Here is a 19,233-nt window from a genome sequence, read left to right as displayed (position 1 = left end):
CGGCGATAGCGCAAAGGGCAGCTACCCCTTAACCAAGACACGACTGTCTTGTTTGGCAGATGGAACTCGTCTCTTCGATGACTGAGCAGCGTCCACCCCTACTCGATGGAACGACTCTTTGTTATACTGGGCTAATTATACGGAAAGAATCAAAACTAACCAAAAGTTTGTTAATATTTTAACAATGTTTTTATATAGTTGCGAAACTGCAACAATAACAACAAAAATTTACATTCAATACCAAAAAGCGCAAAAACCGTGTCCTCCAAATAAACGAGGATAAAAATATATGACTATTATAACAAAAGAACGACGAAACATGATAGGACATATTATTTCAATAGAGAGTACAACTTTGAAATGATTCATCTGTCTAAATATATGGTAGCTTAGATAACTTTTTAACCAGTTTGAATTTGTCTTTCAGTTCGAACAGACGATAAAATCACATTAAGCGGAGATAAGTTTTTGCGGTAATTAAAAATCGATATTTATATTTAAATTTAAAGTTTGTGTAAATATATCGGTTTAATACTTGGAATTTTAGTGTAAATAAGTAATTTACCTCCCCTAATGGGGGAAGAAAAGGACAATAAGACGCAAATGTGCGATGTTAGTGTTGCGACAAGTTCCCCAGATATGCATATGGATAAGGATATGGAAATTGGTGCGAATTCCGGCAAAACAAGGGAAGTTAAACTGTATAATATTTCCTCTAATAATTATGACTTTCATAGCTGTTGCGTTTATATCGAGAACTTGAATAATCAGAACATCTCTCGTTTACATCCAATGGCGGTGGGGGAAATTTTGTATCAAAAACTTAAAATCAAAAACCTAAAGGAAATTAAATCTATAGGAAAAAATAGAGTTAAAGTCATTTTAAAATCTATTTTGGATGCAAATCATCTAGTAACACATAATAAGTTAACAGATGAAAATTTAAAAGCCTATATCCCTAACCATCTCTTGGAAATCAAGGGAATAATTCACGATGTAGATACGAGGTATGATACTGATTATTTAAAAAAACATATAGACTCTTCCGTTAAAATTACCGACATTAAAAGAATGCATAGAAAGGTAGATAAAGACGGTAAAACAGAATACGTCCCCAGACGAAATATTATAGTTACATTTGAAGGAAATATTTTGCCAACTCATGTCGTAGTTAATTTTGTGTATTTACCGGTAGAAAGATTTGTAGGCAGGGTAATACAGTGCTACAAGTGTTTGAAATTTGGTCACATTTCTAAGCAATGCAAGGGTACACAAGAATTTTGTATACGATGTGCACAAATTAAAAATGATAGTCACATATGCGATACTAAAAAAACTTTTTGTATACATTGTAAAAGTGAAGATCATATTTCGATCTCCAAAAGTTGTTCCGTTTATGAGGAACAACAAAAAATTAAAAACATTATGTTAGATCAAAAAATCTCCTTTCTAGAAGCAAAAAGATTTAAAGAATCATCTTTTTCCGAATTTGTTAGTAACAATAAATTTTCGATATTGTCAAATCTTGAAGAAAATTTTCCAAAACTACCTAACGTATCTGATGACATTATGTCATCTCATCCTAACATTCCAAGATCGTATATGAAAAAATCAACAAACTTTACTCATCCTGGACCTAGTAGGATTAATACTGAACATAATGCACTTAAAAAAAGGAAAGTTTCTACTCCTGTTTCACAATCCCCTACAGATTCCTCCACCTTTCCTTTTAGATTTGGCCCGTTACAGCCTCTACCACCTAATCCCAATAAACCTAATAGTTCAATAAAGGGTGAAAAAACAAGATGGTTATTTCGTTAGTCAAATTTTTTTCTGAATTTATAAAAAATGTAAAATCATTTGAGGATGCAGAAACACTGGATAATAATTTGTTAGCTAAGGGTTTGCATACTGTTCTCAAGGATATTTTTAAAGGTACTTAAATTTATGGCTTTAAACACTAAACTTAAAATTATGCAATGGAACGCTAGATCAGCTGTTGCAAATAAAAACAGCCTACTCAATTTCCTTATTAAAGAAGATGTTGATATTGCTCTTTTAAGTGAAACCTGGTTCAAAAATAATGTTGTATATAATTTTAAAGGTTATAATATTGTTCGTCAAGATCGTGCAGACGGTTTTGCTGGTGTCGCTGTTTTGGTAAAAACGGGTATCCGTTTTGAAATATTAAAATTAAATAAAAACTTCAATAAAGAGCTGCTTGCCTGTGGTATTAAAGTTAATTACGATAATACTCACTTGAGTTTTCTCTCTGTATATAGATGGCCAAAAACCAAAACCAGAATAGAAGATTGGACAAACTTATTTTCCCAAGTGAAGCACCCTTGCATTATTGGGGGTGATATGAATGCCCACAATGCCCTCTGGGGATCATCAAAAAATGATAATATTGGCGATCAAATTGTAGAGACCATACAGGATCTTGATTTCATTGTGATGAATAACGGTCAACCTACTTGTCAAGGAAATCCAGGACATTCAGATTCTATGATTGATATTACGGTTTGTTCCCCTTCCATTTTTGCTAAGACATTTTGGACTGTAGATTCTGATACACTTGGATCAAATCACTATGTTGTAAAAATAGAATTCGAATACCCAAGAGCTGTTAATGAGACCATATATCCCAAAAGTAAATGGAATACTAAGAAAGCTAATTGGGATATGTACGCTGAAATAATCGAGAATACTTTAAATGAAAGTGGACCTATATCCCCAAATGCTGAAGAAAAATATAATCTTTTATTAGACTGTATCAATAAAGCTTCCACACAATCTATTAGCCAATATAAACCCTTTAAGTGTAAGAAACGGACTCCTTCACCATGTTGGGATGCAGAATGTGATCTAATTGTTGCAGAAAGAAAAAATGCATTAATAAAATACAAGCAAGATCCATCAGTTGAAAATTTTATTAAATGTAAACAAGCTAGTGCACACGCTAAGAAATTATTGAAATCGAAAGCCAAACAAAGCTGGGTTGATTGGTGCTCAAAATTAAATAAACAAACGTCGCCTACTTCGATTTGGAATCAAGCGAAAAGGATGAACAGGAAAAGGGTCAATGCTCCATTACCACTAGAAGATTCGGGGATAGCAGAGTTCTTCGACAAAATTGCACCACCATATGTGAACAATCACGAAGATTTAATGTTATTCAATCCGAATCATAGTCATTTTCTCTTAAAACCGTTTACTATGCTAGAATTGGACTGTGCCCTTAGTGACCGTCCTAACACTTCTCCTGGTTATGATGAAATCAAATATATTATGCTATTGAATTTACCAAATAATGCAAAAGAGTTACTTCTAAATATTTTTAATCAGATAATTAGAGAAGGTTCTAACATTTCGGCCTTCAAACATATTATTGTCGTTCCTATTCCCAAACCTGGGAAAAATCTAAAATTAGTTGAAACTTACAGGCCCATATCTTTATTATCTTGTGTACAAAAAACTCTAGAGAGAATAATTATGGCTAGGCTAGAATGGTGGTTACTAGAGCAGAACCTTCTACCCAAAGAACAATACGGATTCAGGAAAGGTTTTGGTACTTTGGATGCATTGGCTTCCCTAGTTGTAGACATTCAAAACAATTATTCCCGGAACAATTACTTACCGGTATTATTTCTTGATATAGAAGGTGCTTATGACTCTGTGTGTCTAACAGCACTCAAAGAAAAAATGACAAGAATATTTCAAATTCCAACTCAATTTGCTGATAGTATTGTTAATCTTTATTCAAACAGATTAATTTATTTAAGAAAAGAACAAATGCTCATAGGTCCCAGAATTGTAAACAAAGGATTACCTCAGGGTTCTGTATTGAGTCCTATCCTGTTTAATTTGTACGTAGCGGATTTGTACAATATTAAAATAAATAACATACCATTCAACCTCATACAATACGCAGATGATTTCTGCATTTATACAGAACACAAAGAATATAAAAAAGCAATCAAAAACTTGGATAGTATCTATCAACTACTTCAAAAATGGCTTTATAAAAACAATTTTGAATTATCTTGTAATAAATCTCAGGTTTGCATTTTTACCAGACATTATAAACCTAACGATCAAATAATTAAATTGGGAGAGCATTAATATCCACTAAAAAATAAGGTCAAATATTTAGGGATGACACTTGACAAACATTTGACTTGGAAGGATCACATTGAGGATATGTTAAACAAATGCAACAAGGGAATAAATTTCCTTAAATCGATTAATAAAACGTGGTGGGGTGCTGATGTAGACGTAAATTTATTATTTTACAGAGCGTATATTCGCTCTATTTTGGATTACGGAAGCATTTTTTATGGATCAGCCAGTAATGTATTGCTAAATAAAATTAACGTAATACACAATTCAGCTCTACGTACATGTTTAGGTGCTATGAAGTCCACACCAATTCAATCCTTGTATTTGGAAGCCTTGGAACCACCTTTAAATATCAGACGAAACTTCCTGACCGAAAAATTTCTGGTAAAGACATATATAAAAAATCAATCGTTATACACAAAGCTCATCACTCTGAATTGCTATGATTTGTCTACTAAATACTGGGAAAAAAAGAGATCGCCCTTAGTCTGCGAAGCTCTGCAACATAATGTGGAAGCATTAAAAGAGATAGATAAAGCTACGTATACACTTCAAAACATCTCATATGCAACATATCGTGTTTCAAATGCAGATATCATGGTACCAAAATATAGTGACAGTATACACATAAATAGAAAGATTATTCACTCAATATTATCAGAATTCGAAAACTCCGACGTTATATATACCGATGCCTCCAAATCATCAAACGGCACTGGATGCGTTTTTTTTTATCCCATTGGAACGAATAGAACGCACATTTAAGTTGAACTCCCAGATCTCTATTTTTACAGCAGAAGCTCTTGCAGTATATGAGGCCTTACTTTATGCAACAGAAAGTAACTCGGACCATATAGTGATATTATCAGATTCTTTATCAGTTTTGACCTCTATTGGGAAACCGGGATTACGAAATACGTACAGTTGCCCTTATATTTACAAAATTAAGGATATCAAACAAAAGTTAGTAACAAGGGGCAAAAATGTACTTTTTGTTTGGATTAAAGCACATATAGGTTTGGAAAATAACGAACATGTAGACCAATTAGCAAGAGAAAGTATTATGTCTGGTAGAGAAACTTCGTATAAAATCACGGCTTGCGACTTTCTGGCTTCCTTAAAATTAAGATTATACCAAAGGTGGGATAATATATGGAAGGAATATTCCATTGTTAGCCCAAATAGATACACTTCTCTTCAAACAGATATTCCTAAAACTCCTTGGTATAAGTTTTTTAATGTACCTAGAAAATATGTTACCACGATCATAAGACTGAGATTTGGGCATGCTTGTTACCCCAAACATTTATTTAAACTTAAGGTTTTAGATAATGATCAATGTGAATTTTGTACAGAAGAAGGAAACCTAGATCATATATTTTTCAGTTGCCCCATAAATACTATAATTTCATCCAGATTAATAAATAATTTACATAAATACAATATATTAGCCCCTTGAAACCTTCAGTACCTATTATCATTAGACTCGAGAGCAGTGTATGATTTATTAGTTATGTTTTTAAAAGATAGTAAAATAACCTTGTAAATAATTATACATTAGTTAATAACGTAACCTTTGTCTCTAACCCAATTGTTTACATTCCTTTCTTACCGTGGCCTAGTGTTGTATGTAAAAAAAATGCCTTGATGGGCCCCTAGGCGAGAAGAGAGTGACCCTGTTTATTACCTGTTTACTGTTTTGTATATTTATTTTAATATAAACTCAGACAACCTTTTTTTCTACCATGTTGAGTCTGGCTAAATGACTAAAAGTCTATGCCAAAAAAACTTTTTAACAGAAACCTTACAAAAGAGATTAACAACAGAATACAAACTAGCAATCGCTCCTTGTTTTAAGCAAAAAAAAAATAAAATAAAAAAATATACCATGCAATACAAAAAAAAAAGTAGTAATTCACAAAAAGAAGAAATGGCAATATAACCTTACATCGTGAAAGTGGTTTGTACTAAATTTTGAGATAAAAATTTGTTATCACAATATTATACGTGTTTGTAAAAGAACTCCAATAAAGGAATTTTGAGATAAAAACGATGAATAACATACGTAAAAGTAACTATTGTAGCTTACTTTCAGCGTTTTACTCCAAAAGTATGTTAAAATTAAAATTATTTAAGTATATATTGTTACGACAGCTTTTATCTACATTATGTGTAGTATAAAAACCAAATAATCATATGAAGCCTATTCATATAACACTAAAAACTCAAAAATACTTAATACTAAAATTTGTTCATTTGTCCAATATGTTTACACCAAATTTTATTGTAGTAAAATATCGGGTAGCTCCAAATACCTGTATTCTATAGTATTTATTAATCCATCTCAGTATGTCCCACTTTATTTTTTTTTTAATTTTTTGGATAGAATGCAAGAAATATGTCAAAATATTTATTATTACGTATTTTATTTGACGTTTCGATCTTCAAATATAAGTTAATATTAGTTCGTTCTCAAAAATGTATAATATTATTTTTACAAGGTATTATGCCCAACAAGATGTTATTTATGTTTTTACTTTACCTAGCTGGTTATATAATCAATAAGTTCTCGGTTGTTTCGCACTCTGTATTGATTTGTAACATTATCCATAACAAATTCATATATTTCTCTAATAATTCTTCTTTCTGCGACACTCAATCAACTCTTATTTTGTTTTTTTTTGTCGTCTATTTTTCACGTACATACTTTATTCTACGTCTTACAACTGCATGGTAAATTCTTATTTTTTTTTTGGTATTTCATGGTATATTTTTTTATTTTATTTTTTTTTTGCTTAAAACAAGGAGCGATTGCTAGTTTGTATTCTGTTGTTAATCTCTTTTGTAAGGTTTCTGTTAAAAAGTTATCTAAGCTACCATATATTTAGACAGATGAATCATTTCAAAGTTGTACTCTCTATTGAAATAATATGTCCTATCATGTTTCGTCGTTCTTTTGTTATAATAGTCATATATTTTTATCCTCGTTTATTTGGAGGACACGGTTTTTGCGCTTTTTGGTATTGAATGTAAATTTTTGTTGTTATTGTTGCAGTTTCGCAACTATATAAAAACATTGTTAAAATATTAACAAACTTTTGGTTAGTTTTGATTCTTTTCGTATAATTAGCCCAGTATAACAAAGAGTCGTTCCATCGAGTAGGGGTGGACGCTGCTCAGTCATCGAAGAGACGAGTTCCATCTGCCAAACAAGACAGTCGTGTCTTGGTTAAGGGGTAGCTGCCCTTTGCGCTATCGCCGATTCTTTTGTGTTTGATGTATGTCAAAGAACACGTCTTTTCGATAGCTGTTGCTATGATTCTATTGAGGTAAAGTACAACCTACATATTTGTTGCCAAAATTACTTTGCTGCTGCATCGAGTAACGTTTACTAGTAGTATATGCATTTTGTTACGAATTTATCTTGTGTGCTGATCTCTATTAAATCTTGTGCTGCGAATTAAAAAACATTTATTAACCTTTATTTTTTAATATTTATCGTTAACTTTTAGTGGAACATTTTACGTTTATTTAAACAAATATTTACCTAATTTTATAATAGTTGTAGTTTTATTTAACTATTTGTATCTATGTATAGAGTATTTCATAATATTATTTGTCTTTTATACAAAATCATCCTATTTACGTTACATTGATATTTATGTGGCAATCAGCTGTAAAGTCATTCATCTTTCCTGCCGTATCATATCATAGATATCCAGAATTCGTCTTATCATATTTAGTTCTCAGAACAGCTGTTACGCTAATTCGTTCACCTTTTTTAAAATCACTTTTGGTTATGACTACTTTTTAATATCATTACCACGCATATTTTAATTTGTAAATATTTAGAATTTATATAATCTTTATGTATATATTATTTGTTTATTGATTTTACTTGTTAAAAAAGCATTTCATATTGTTATCTGGCTTTAATTTTCTATGGTAATATATAGACCCAATGCGAAAGGAAGAAAATCAGCCAGTTCTAGATGGATAGTAGACATTATACCCCCCCTTTCTAATGGCTTTATTTGTTATATAAAGGTCATCGTATGTTTAAAAAGCAACAGTTACTAATAATTATATTCGCTAGTATATTAAAGTCATAGGTGAACATCCGTATAATAAGGATCCTGATTATTAATCTGTGAAATTTTCTGTATTTGCTTTTCAGGCGATGTTCTCCAAAGCGGTGTTAAAGACTAGTGGAAACATGGAATATTCCTGTTTAAGCTCAATGTTCATTTAAAAATAAGTCGACAGCTTTCTTTCAAATGTTACTTTACTTGTAGATTACCTACTGCTTGTTAAATTAATTAATTTCTTAGGTAAGTTCTGCCATGTCATTTCATAGTTTCCATCTTATGATTATATCATATGTTTGTTAATTAAAATATATAAATAACTAGTTTAATGTTTTTTTTTTGTATTCCCAACATTTCTCATTAACTGCCTAATAGTGAATACTTGATCAACGGTTTATTAAGTTTTTCTAATTCCACACTAATAATCCCTATTTGATAGTTTAAAATACTTTATATCCTATGTTAATAAGTAATATAACTCTATAATTTGCACAATACATTTATCATCACTTTTGTGTATGGGTATGCTTTTTAGCAAGTTGGTACTTTCTCTCATTTCTAAATTGACAGATCAGCTGTTTAACCGCCTGTACAGAATTTTCTCCTCTATTTTTCAAATATATATAAACATTAATAAAAATCACTGCAAAGTACTTAAGATCAAGGGAAGAATATCATGGGTTATTTTTGGTTTCGTCATAATTTACATTGAAATTACTAACATAATGCTCTTATTCCCATATGTTGAACTTTATATATAGTACCAATATATGCTAGTCATTTACCATCATACTAATTTTATACTAATCGAATGAAAACTATTAAATTAAAGTCAATTTCATGTAATCAAATGCACCATCCTTAAACATAGTCATCTAAAAAATAACGCACCTCAAAAATATTAACAATATACCAAAATGGCTTAAGCATTGAAAAAATTAATAGAATTGTGAATAAAAATGGGGGGAGACATATATAAAAGAAGCAGAGCAGCATAAGTTTACCGCATGAGAATATTTTTATATAGCAATTTGTGTCACAATTTTATCGTTTTTCGAAAAATGAACTCCGATTTGAAGATTAAAACGTCAAATAAAATATAAAATCATGTTGAATCTTATTCCCAGGATTAAACTTCAACAGTTACAAAACGCCACAAGAAAATAATTTAAAAAATAATAAAAAATCATTGTTAAATTTAAAATCCATATTTATTTATACTTCTAGTATCTCAGAAAAGAGTAATATTTGTATAAGGTCTGTAGGCATATTTTGAGGTATAAAACTTCAATTAAGAAATTGGACATTCTTCATAAATTACCCTGTATATTCTAATATGTAGGCCTGTTTAAGTTTTGCAGACTTAGAAAACACTGAACACACAAACATTTATTCTTTTGTGCACTAGATTGTAAAACAGGCTTAATCAAAACAAATATTGTCTAAAAAATATTCTACTCCAGTTTAATACCAATACATCAGATATTATAAAAAAATTGTTATAGGTGTAAATTTTAGATAAAAACCAAAATGATAGAGCATATAGTGAAATCTTAATATCTCGGAATAACTGTATCGAGCGAGAACAGTATTGATGAGGAAAAGAGACCTATTGCTGATAAGTGAGAAAGCAATTTTCAAAAGTGAAGGGTACTTTAACTAGGTACATTAAATAAAGTAAGAAAGCAATTGGCAAAAGATACTTTAAATACATTAAATAAAATACGCGTTACAACCTATCATGATACATGGATATTCGTACCGCAGAAACAAGACTAGTAGTAAACACGTCGAGGTGATATTTATATTTAGATACACTTGAAATGAGAATCTTAATAATAACCAAAATTAAAAATCCTAATACACAGAAGAAATAGTGATATGCGGAAGATACTCAGGATAAACAACATTCATTAATGGCTGCAAGAAAGAAAGGAAATAATGAACCAGTCATATTAATGTAATAGCAGAGGACAGAGTGTTTTAAATAGCTCTGGACAAGTGCTTAATTAAAAAAAAATAACACAGGTTGGTCAAAAAAGAGGGGACGGTAGAGAGGACGTAGTAGAAAATATTTAAACAAATAAAAAGCATAAGCATGTCTTTTCGCACTCTTTAAGTAATGAAAATACGTAAAGACTAAATAGAACCCGGAATAGACATGTAACTTTTGATCTCTGGGATAAACCTATCTCCTGCGCCGATATAATATATTATGTAATTGAAATATTATACACTCAATGTAACTGTTGATTTGCTTATTATCCATATATGAGTTCTGACCAATATTACAAACTTATTTACTTTTCACAAAGAGACTCTTTTTTACCAACAGATACTATACAAATTGTGACTGAATTACGCCAAACGTAGGGTAATTGGTATTCAGCTTATCGCTGGAAATCACATGGCAATTATGGAAATGCTCTCTCTGTGGACAAAGAAACAAAGAAAAACTCAATGTAAGAGAGGACAAAACCAGTCAGCTGAGGGAACCTTTTAACGATGTTGAGCTTGCATCCACCATCTACATGTATAATGAAAAATGATATGGCTCCCAACATTGAGGATCTAAGCACACAGCCAATTACGAAATTTGGACCAAAACCACTACAATGGCTTTTCCGGTGCTGAATGATATACATGTACTTAAACTATGCAGAAACCAAAGTCTGGATACAAGCCAAAGTTATTACCTTGCTTAAACTCCGACGACCACAAAAGCTATCGGCCAATATCTTTACTTCGTCGGCTATTTAAAATACTTTTGCACACGATCCTTAATATAATTTCACCGATAATAGAAGAAAAAACAGGAAAGATTATGTACGTTAAAAATAATAAAACTTAACCAACATAGCGAAAACAGGTACGAAAGATATCAGATATCCTGGGTGGTATTTGTAAATCTTAATGCCGCTTACGACACCTTAAATTAGAGGACAATGCTTCAAAAACTATATAACATTTCCTTAGATAATCAGTTCACTTGTATTATCCGCGTATGCCTACAGAAAAGATTTTTAGTATGACTTAATGGCAAGAATACCAGATAGAGAATGCAGAAGAACGGTCTCGCTTGAAGTAGCGTAATGCCATCTACACTGTATTACATATACACAAACAATCAACCCATACCAGTAGATAATAGGATGAAATGTAGACGATATTGTTGCACAACCAAAAACTTTTGTTGCTGAAGTGGAGAAAAATCTAAATGATGCCGCAAATACTATAAAAATACACTACGAAAGAATTTTAAGCCAAACTTCGGAAAAACTCAGTTGTACTTCACACGCTTTTACAAAACTTAACATTCAATAGTGTTATGTAATCCTTGAACTCTGGACTTCCTATAAATACCTTGGAGATAGTTTATATGGTACGCTGTGATTCATAGAACATTGTTTAAAACTAAAAGGCAAACTGAGGACCAGAAATAATATTCTCCGCAAGCTTGTCAGCTAAAAATGGGGCGCACATCCTTCCACCCTTAAAACATAGACGCTTGCACTATATGGTTCTGCTGCCGAATATACCTATCACCCTGCCAGCATGGGTGATACCAACACATACTTGTCACGTAGATTTAGTTATAAGTGAGTCAACAAAAATCACCAGCGGAAGTTTGTTACCATAAGACTCAGATCCATACATAAGCTCTACCATATCGTAGCTATCACCATACATAATATTTGAAGATAACTCGCTAGAGAACGAAACAAACAAAGTCTAGATTCGTAAAATCCATTCCACACATACCAGCCCTTTGTATGCCGACTCAAATCAAGAAAAAACTGTAAGATATAGCAGAAAAACTCATCATGCAAAAAAAAAAGAATTTGAAGAAGAAACCCAAGTCCTTTTGTATCTATATACCTTTTTATAAAGAAGTACGTACCTACCAACGGCAAGATAGTTAGTAGGACACATAATCTGTTACACACTGTTAATGCACATATTCTTATACATTTTCAACCTTTTCAGCTAACATGCCCTTAACTTTCTCAATATTTAGTGGTACTATCTCCAATGCTTAAGTCTGTTAACATTTCTTGTAACTCCTGTGAACAAGTGCACAGTGCATTTTTTGTTCCAATTCCAGTTTTTTTTTAAATATCCTCCAAAGTAAGTGTAAAGAACTTATCTGACATCGTATCTCCTTGTCTGACATCTCTCCCCATTAATAGTGCCTTATTGAGCTTTCACAGATTTTAACTTTAAATTTTGCTTTCCTATAAATGTTTTCCAAGAGCTTTTTATATCGGGGTCTATTCTGCCATTGTCTAATGCATAAACTACCCATTGCCACCCATTGTTCTATGGAATCGCAAGCGTTATTAAAAAATGCCAACTTGAGTGGAATTTTTTGCATTTTTCTGTGTGTGATGATCATTCGTACTGTATCCTTTGTGGAATCCGTCTTTGGTATAAATCTAATTTATGTGTTGTAATCTTTGTTAATAATTTACATGGGTGTGGTAAAAGACTAATTGGTCGGTTCATGTTTATTCGATCTCTCTTTTTGTGTGTTGTGCCACGACTATAATTTGTTATGCATCTGTTAAGGATTTTTATTGATTCTAGAGTTATCAACCTTTTTTACCATCTCTGTTCTTATTCCGTCTTGCACGGGCGATTTTTATTGGTAACACGATTAAGTAATAGAGTAAGAATCGTTCATTGAAAGGTTGATGCGATGGTCGTCGCGCGCGCGTACATGTTTGTGCTGTGTTTAAAATGACAATGGTTTAGAATAGCAACGGCAAATGAAAGTTCTGAAAACCCTGTGCACAAAAATTCTTTTTGGTATCATTCCAATAGCTAGATTGAATAAATGTTATTAAATTCCGAATATTTAAAAGTTTTTCCAACAATAAAGTTAAAGTATAAGAGAGTGAAAGTAAGATGTTTTTTGACAGGATGAAACGACATTCAACTGTGTTGCATTTAAAAAAGACAATGGTTTAGAATAACAAAAAGTGTATTAGGCAAATGAAGTATCTGAGTACCCCGTTGTGAATAAAGTCCTAAAAATTATTGTTACCATTCAAACTGGTTGTTTGATTGGGAGTGTATGTCGAAATTGTATGTCTATATTGAGCAGTGTACGAGATATGTGTCCATGAGAGAAGTGTGTCAACCAGTGTGCATTAAAGGTCAATGTACGCCTTTGTCAAGCAGCAGACCTTCAGTGAATTGTAGGGGTAGTATCTATATTAATATTCGTTTAAAGTCAACCAGTTGGGTCATCTCGTTAAATATCCAACAACTAGAAACTGATATTTCTTTAAGTTGTCCATTTAAAATCCTGTACGGCGGTTTACCACTATATATCAATTTAATATTGCCAGGTCAATGATAGTTTTCGTTTATTAGAACTCATTAAAAACTTTCTTTTATAATAGATAATTTTTATTGGAAAAATATAAATGAGTTGTTACTGCACTGATTTATTTCGCGAACCTGACCTGCTAATTTTTTTTCTATCTCTTAGTATGATTCATCTTAGTCACTTAATTTGTCAGCAATAAAAAACGAGGAGTACCTATGTTTAAAATTCCTACACAGATGATAACCTGATTATATTATTATACTCTTTTGAGCGCATAACATTAATAGCTCGTGGTGTCGCGTGCAGTACGCTGGTCTAGTAAATATTTCATACGGGTTCAAATACGCTGGTCTAGTAAATATTTCATACGGGTTCAAATCCTACCTCTGAAAGACTTTTTCTTTAATTTAAAAAATTAATTAATTAATTAAAAATAATATTATAAGAATAAAAATTGGTTAACAAAAATTAAAATATTAAACAGTTAAAGTATAATTAAAAGAATTGAAATGGTTTCGGTCATGACTAAAAGGTTCGGAACCATGCTAAGTTACACGTTGGCCGGTAATGCAGATCCAATGCTTACCGACATTGGGCTGTATCTGGGGCCTGTGTCGGCGCATGCGCAGTGTGTCTGTCTGGTTTGAGTGCCCCAACTTCTACTTATAATTTATTCTATTTTATTTATTAATTCTTTACTAATTTATTATATTGTTCTTATTTTAATTTATTAAAACACACGGTAATTTATATCAGTTTATTAAACTACTGTACAATTTATTTGACGAACGTTACAATTAAATCGCGGGCGCGAGCTTCTTCATTAACTGTCCTCTTCATAACAAAATTCCTCTATAAATATAAAATCCTGTTATTCGAGAATAACGGTGAAGCGGCGATCCCCCATCGAAGAAACCAGAAGCTCAGACTGGTTTTATTCGACCTAGGGAGACCCGTCGATCTTCTTACTAGAAAATACTCGAATGAATAAGCATATTAGTAATAAACAACATGTTTACAGGTTTTTAATATGACTCATATTTTTACGTAACAATATGTTATGAGTGTTTTAAACATATGAAAAAATGTATAGAGAAAGAGAACCGAAAAAATAAGCTAATGGTTCAAAAGTTACCATCCTACTGTTTAGGTATAGCTTCGTCGCAAATACCGGTCAAATTTGACCGGTTGTATCTCAGGAACTACTCCTCGCAATTCAACTTTTTTTCTTTTACAAGAAGCGTCTACCGAGTCTGTTCCAGAGACCGCCCAAATAATACGATTTGAATTCTGTAGAGTGTATTAGACCGGTAGAGTGCGTCTTTATATTTAAAAAAAATTGCAAACATCTAAATGGTCTAATGTTTGTTCTAAAAGTTTTTAAAAAATTTCAAATTTGGTGGACGGTTTGAGTAGGTTATAAAAAATTTCTAAACCAATTACGAAGGACCTTAGTACAACCTAAATGGTTGGAAGACATTTTTAACCACTCATATATCATAGGAAATTTAATTATCTTTGTTTTATTTATGTACGACTTTCCTCCAAAATTAATAGTTTTAAAGTTATGAACAAAGAAAGTAGACAAAAATCGATATTTTTAGTAATTTTTAAATATTTTAATGTTTTTATTAATGTTCCGGGCATATTTGAGAGGGAGCATGAGTCAATTGTTATTATTGAAGTTATTACCTAACTTTTTCTGCAAAAATTCGAATGCCACATGCCACCTCTCATATCCAAAAACAGACTTTTTTCACAGATCTGCCCTGGTCTAAATGTAACATTCTATTATTTTGTAGGTACTTGAAGAGAAGTCGAACAAGTATTCTAATTGAACGTGATGATGTTATCAGATGGAGGCGTAATTACCTAACTTCTATAAAAAGGTACAGAAGTGAAGGTAGGCCCATTTATTACCTTGACGAAACATGGGTAAATGAAGGTCACACCAAAGATAAAGTGTGGGTAGACTGTGCCATAAAAAACCCTAGACAGGCATTCATTGAGGGGCTGTCTACTGGTTTGAAAAACTCATCGGGAAAAGGAAAACGCCTCATAGTTTTACATGTTGGATCAGAGTTAGGATTTGTTAATGAAGGGATTTTACTTTTTGGGGGAAGAAAGACAGAGGATTACCATGAAGAAATGAATGCATCTGTTTTTGAAAATTGGTTTAATAATATCTTGCAAAAATTACCAAAAAACGCTATCATTGTAATGGATTATGCATCATATCACAGCCGAAAAGTAGAAAAAATTCCGACAACATCATCAACAAAGAAATATATGCAAGAATGGTTACAAATAAAAAACATTCCTTTTGATATGGAGATGGTTAGGTCAGAACTTTTCCATCTTGTACGTATAAATAAAGATAAGTATAATATGTATGTAACTGATGAGATGGCTAAAACAAATGGTCAAATTGTACTGCGGCTGCCTCCATATCATTGCGAGTTGAATCCCATTGAGAAAATTTGGGCCCAGGTGAAAAATGAAGTGGTACTTAAAAACACGACATTTAAACTTAAAGAAGTAAAAAAACTTCTGTTACAAGCTCTCGAGAATGTAACCACAACACATTGGCAAAATTGTGTTAATCACATTCTCAAAGTGGAGGAAAACATGTGTAAATTAGATGGCATCATGGATAGTGTAATAGATCCGTTAATAATTCCAATTGGCAATGACAGTAACACAAGTTCTTCAGAAGATGAATAAATTGTATCACTTGTATCTTCAAAGTAATTTTCTTCTCTAGATGTAGTCACAAGCATACAATGCCAATGTTCACGAACATTATACCATTGCACTACCTACTTTTAGTAGTCTCTTTTGTATTTCTTTCCTCTTTATCAATTATTGTCACTCACAAAATATTTGAATTTGCTATATGCTGTTTTCCTTAGGTCGAATAAAAATAAATATCACAGTTCACATACCTAATATATCATATCGTGTTTATGATTATCATATGAATCTGAAATTGGTTGTTTGGTGCAATGATAATTGGTTTCTAATAAGCATTAGTCAACTAACAAATCTAAGTTCCCTAACTTTTCTTCATCCTTTTTGCATGCTGTATGTGTACCTACATACTTTCCAATTTTCTGCAGTGACTTTCGATAAAGCTTCCTCAACATTCTTTTCACATCAACTAATTTGAATGTATGTAGTTTGTTTCTCGCTACGTCTTGATACAACAGTTATTTCTTCAATAACTGTTGTTTTTCGCTATGTCACCCTTTACATGTGCCCATACTAGCTCTATAGGGTTAAGTTGACAGTAATTATATGGGGATAAACGAAGTACAGTTATTCTGTCATTTTTAGCTTTTTCATTGATTACATATTTTTTATACTTTTGTTTGTGTTATTGAACAATTCATGAGTTCTTTTTTAACCATCGTTTTATCAAATGTGATCTCTTTTCCTTTTAACTAATTAAGTAAATAATGCCTTTATAAAGCCAAAGTTGGTAGTTTTTCAATTAAATAACAATGGCAATTAACATTATCCATTACTATAACAGAATTTTGCGGTACCTATGTTACTAACCGTCTGATACCATTAAATATTCTTCAAATACATACCTCTATTCTCATGATACTCTGGTGGTTCTTGAAGTACATTCTAAATTACCACCATTTACAAAGCCAGTTTCAGATCCAATATGAATAATTATTAGTCCACCTTTTCCAATAGGTGGGTTCAAACCAGAGTAATAACCTTCCATAAAAGTCTATAATTGCAAGAAAATTGAGGCTTTTGAAATGTGGCTTTATCGTCGAATTCTGAAGATATCTTATACCGACCACGTTACTAATCAGGATGTTTTGTTGAGAATGCAAAAAGAAAAAGACCTGCTAACTACAATAGAATACCTCAGTCACATCATGAGGAACAGCGAAAGATATGAACTGCTGCAACTAATCTTGACTGGAAAAGTGGAAGGAAAACGTGAACCAGAAAGGCGAAGGATTTTCTGGCTGAAAAATCTACGTACATGGTTCAACACAACAACCACAAATCTTTTCAAAACAGCAGTTCGCAAAATACACTTCTCCAAGAAATTAACGCACCACTTTGAAATATTAAAATATTTTATTAGCGTTAATAAAAATTTCCATTGTAGTGTTATATTTTGCAAGCCCCTTGTATATGCTATTCGTACACTCTATATTTATTGACTGTGTTTTATCGGTATAGTTTTTTTTGCAACAATATAAAAAAAAAGCAAGAAATGTACTAATTCTATAAATTTACTAATTTCCATGTGTTCACGAATTTTATTCGGCTACTGTTTCATTGTTGATTATTGTTAATTGTGTTTATTATGTAGCGTCAATCACGTAATTTAACCCGAGATGAATGTGCCCAAGTGTAAGGTTGGAGTTACCGAAGAATTGGTCGTCGATTTAATGTGTCCCACACATCCGTCTCACGGGTATTAGAAAGATTCCTCGAAACAGGAAATCATACTTGCAGACCAGGGCAAGGACGAAACCGAGTAACTACCCCTATTCAAGATCGAGTTTTAAGAATTTCTGCTGTTCGACAACGTTTTTAACACATCGAAGTCTATAAATTCAGCTTCGAGACGTGCATGCTATACAAATTAGTACTGAAACTATTCGCCAGCAACTTAGGGAATACAACTTAACACCAAGGATTGCCGCCCGAGGTCCTCTATTAACTGCAGAGCATCGAAGGAAGAGACTACATTTTACTCTACTACGTTAGAGGCTGACTGGGAACGAGTACTATTTACTGATGAATCCAGATTTTGTTTGTACAATAACGACAGACGTGTTCGTGTGTTGCGACGACCCAACGAACGATATGCTCAGTGTAACTTCTCACACACCACATTTTTTTATAGAGGATCCGTTATGGTGTAGGGTGGTATTTCTTTAACCGCACGTGCGGACCTAGTGGTCATACAAAATGGAACTATTACAGCTGAAGGGTACATATTGGAGATCCTGGAGCAAAATGTAGTAGCATTCGCTCCTTATATCGGTGAAAATTTCTTGCTAATGCAAGATACTGCCAGACCTCACGCTGCACAGATCGTCAGAAATTATCTAGAAGAGGTAGAAATTAACACTATGGAATGGCCAGCACATGGTCCGGATTTAAATACGATTGAAAATCTCTGGGATATCCTTGGTAGCGTATTAAGAGCGACACCGATCCAACCCTACAACTTACAGGAAGTGGGAGAGAGGCTGATCCAGATTTGGAGAGAACTAGACCAAAATGAAATACGGCAATTAATTTTAAGTATTCGCCAACGATGTGAGGCTGTTATACGTAGTAGAGGTGGAAACACTCGTTATTAAGACTTTTTTCATATTTTAGTTTACTTTCCTTATCATTATTTTTTTAGAATTTTCCGTTTTATTTTTTTTTCTCCTGTACTTCCACATTTTCTGATGATTAGACAAATTGTTATAAATACTAATAAAATGTAGAATAAATCTGGTGAAGTTTTATTTTTTATTCTGTGCCTGTGTACAAATAAAATTGATTTATTGAAGTGGTGCGTTAATTTCTTGGAGAAGTGTACATATTGCCATGATGGATAAAGTAGTTCTGATTAAATTAAAATTACAGATTTAATACACGTTAATTATTAACTGGATATAAATAAAAGCGTAAAAACTACGTGGGATTAGACTG

General features: G+C 32.2%; 1 protein-coding gene across 1 annotated transcript in view; it reads left to right on the top strand.

Annotated features, from left to right (window-relative positions):
* Positions 1-18,991, top strand: part of LOC140442298 (uncharacterized) — a 42,740-nt gene extending 23,749 nt beyond the window's left edge. The window contains exon 3 of the mRNA XM_072533374.1: positions 15,348-18,991. Within this exon, the coding sequence (XP_072389475.1) occupies positions 15,348-16,269 (922 nt within the window). The 3' untranslated portion in view covers positions 16,270-18,991. The remainder of the gene's footprint in view (positions 1-15,347) is intronic.
* Positions 18,992-19,233: the final 242 nt, after the last annotated feature.

Source organism: Diabrotica undecimpunctata, chromosome 5 (assembly GCF_040954645.1).
Source record: "Diabrotica undecimpunctata isolate CICGRU chromosome 5, icDiaUnde3, whole genome shotgun sequence".
NCBI lineage: Eukaryota > Metazoa > Arthropoda > Insecta > Coleoptera > Chrysomelidae > Diabrotica > Diabrotica undecimpunctata.
Note: the sequence above shows the minus strand (reverse complement) of the source record. Positions and strands in the feature narration are given on the sequence as shown.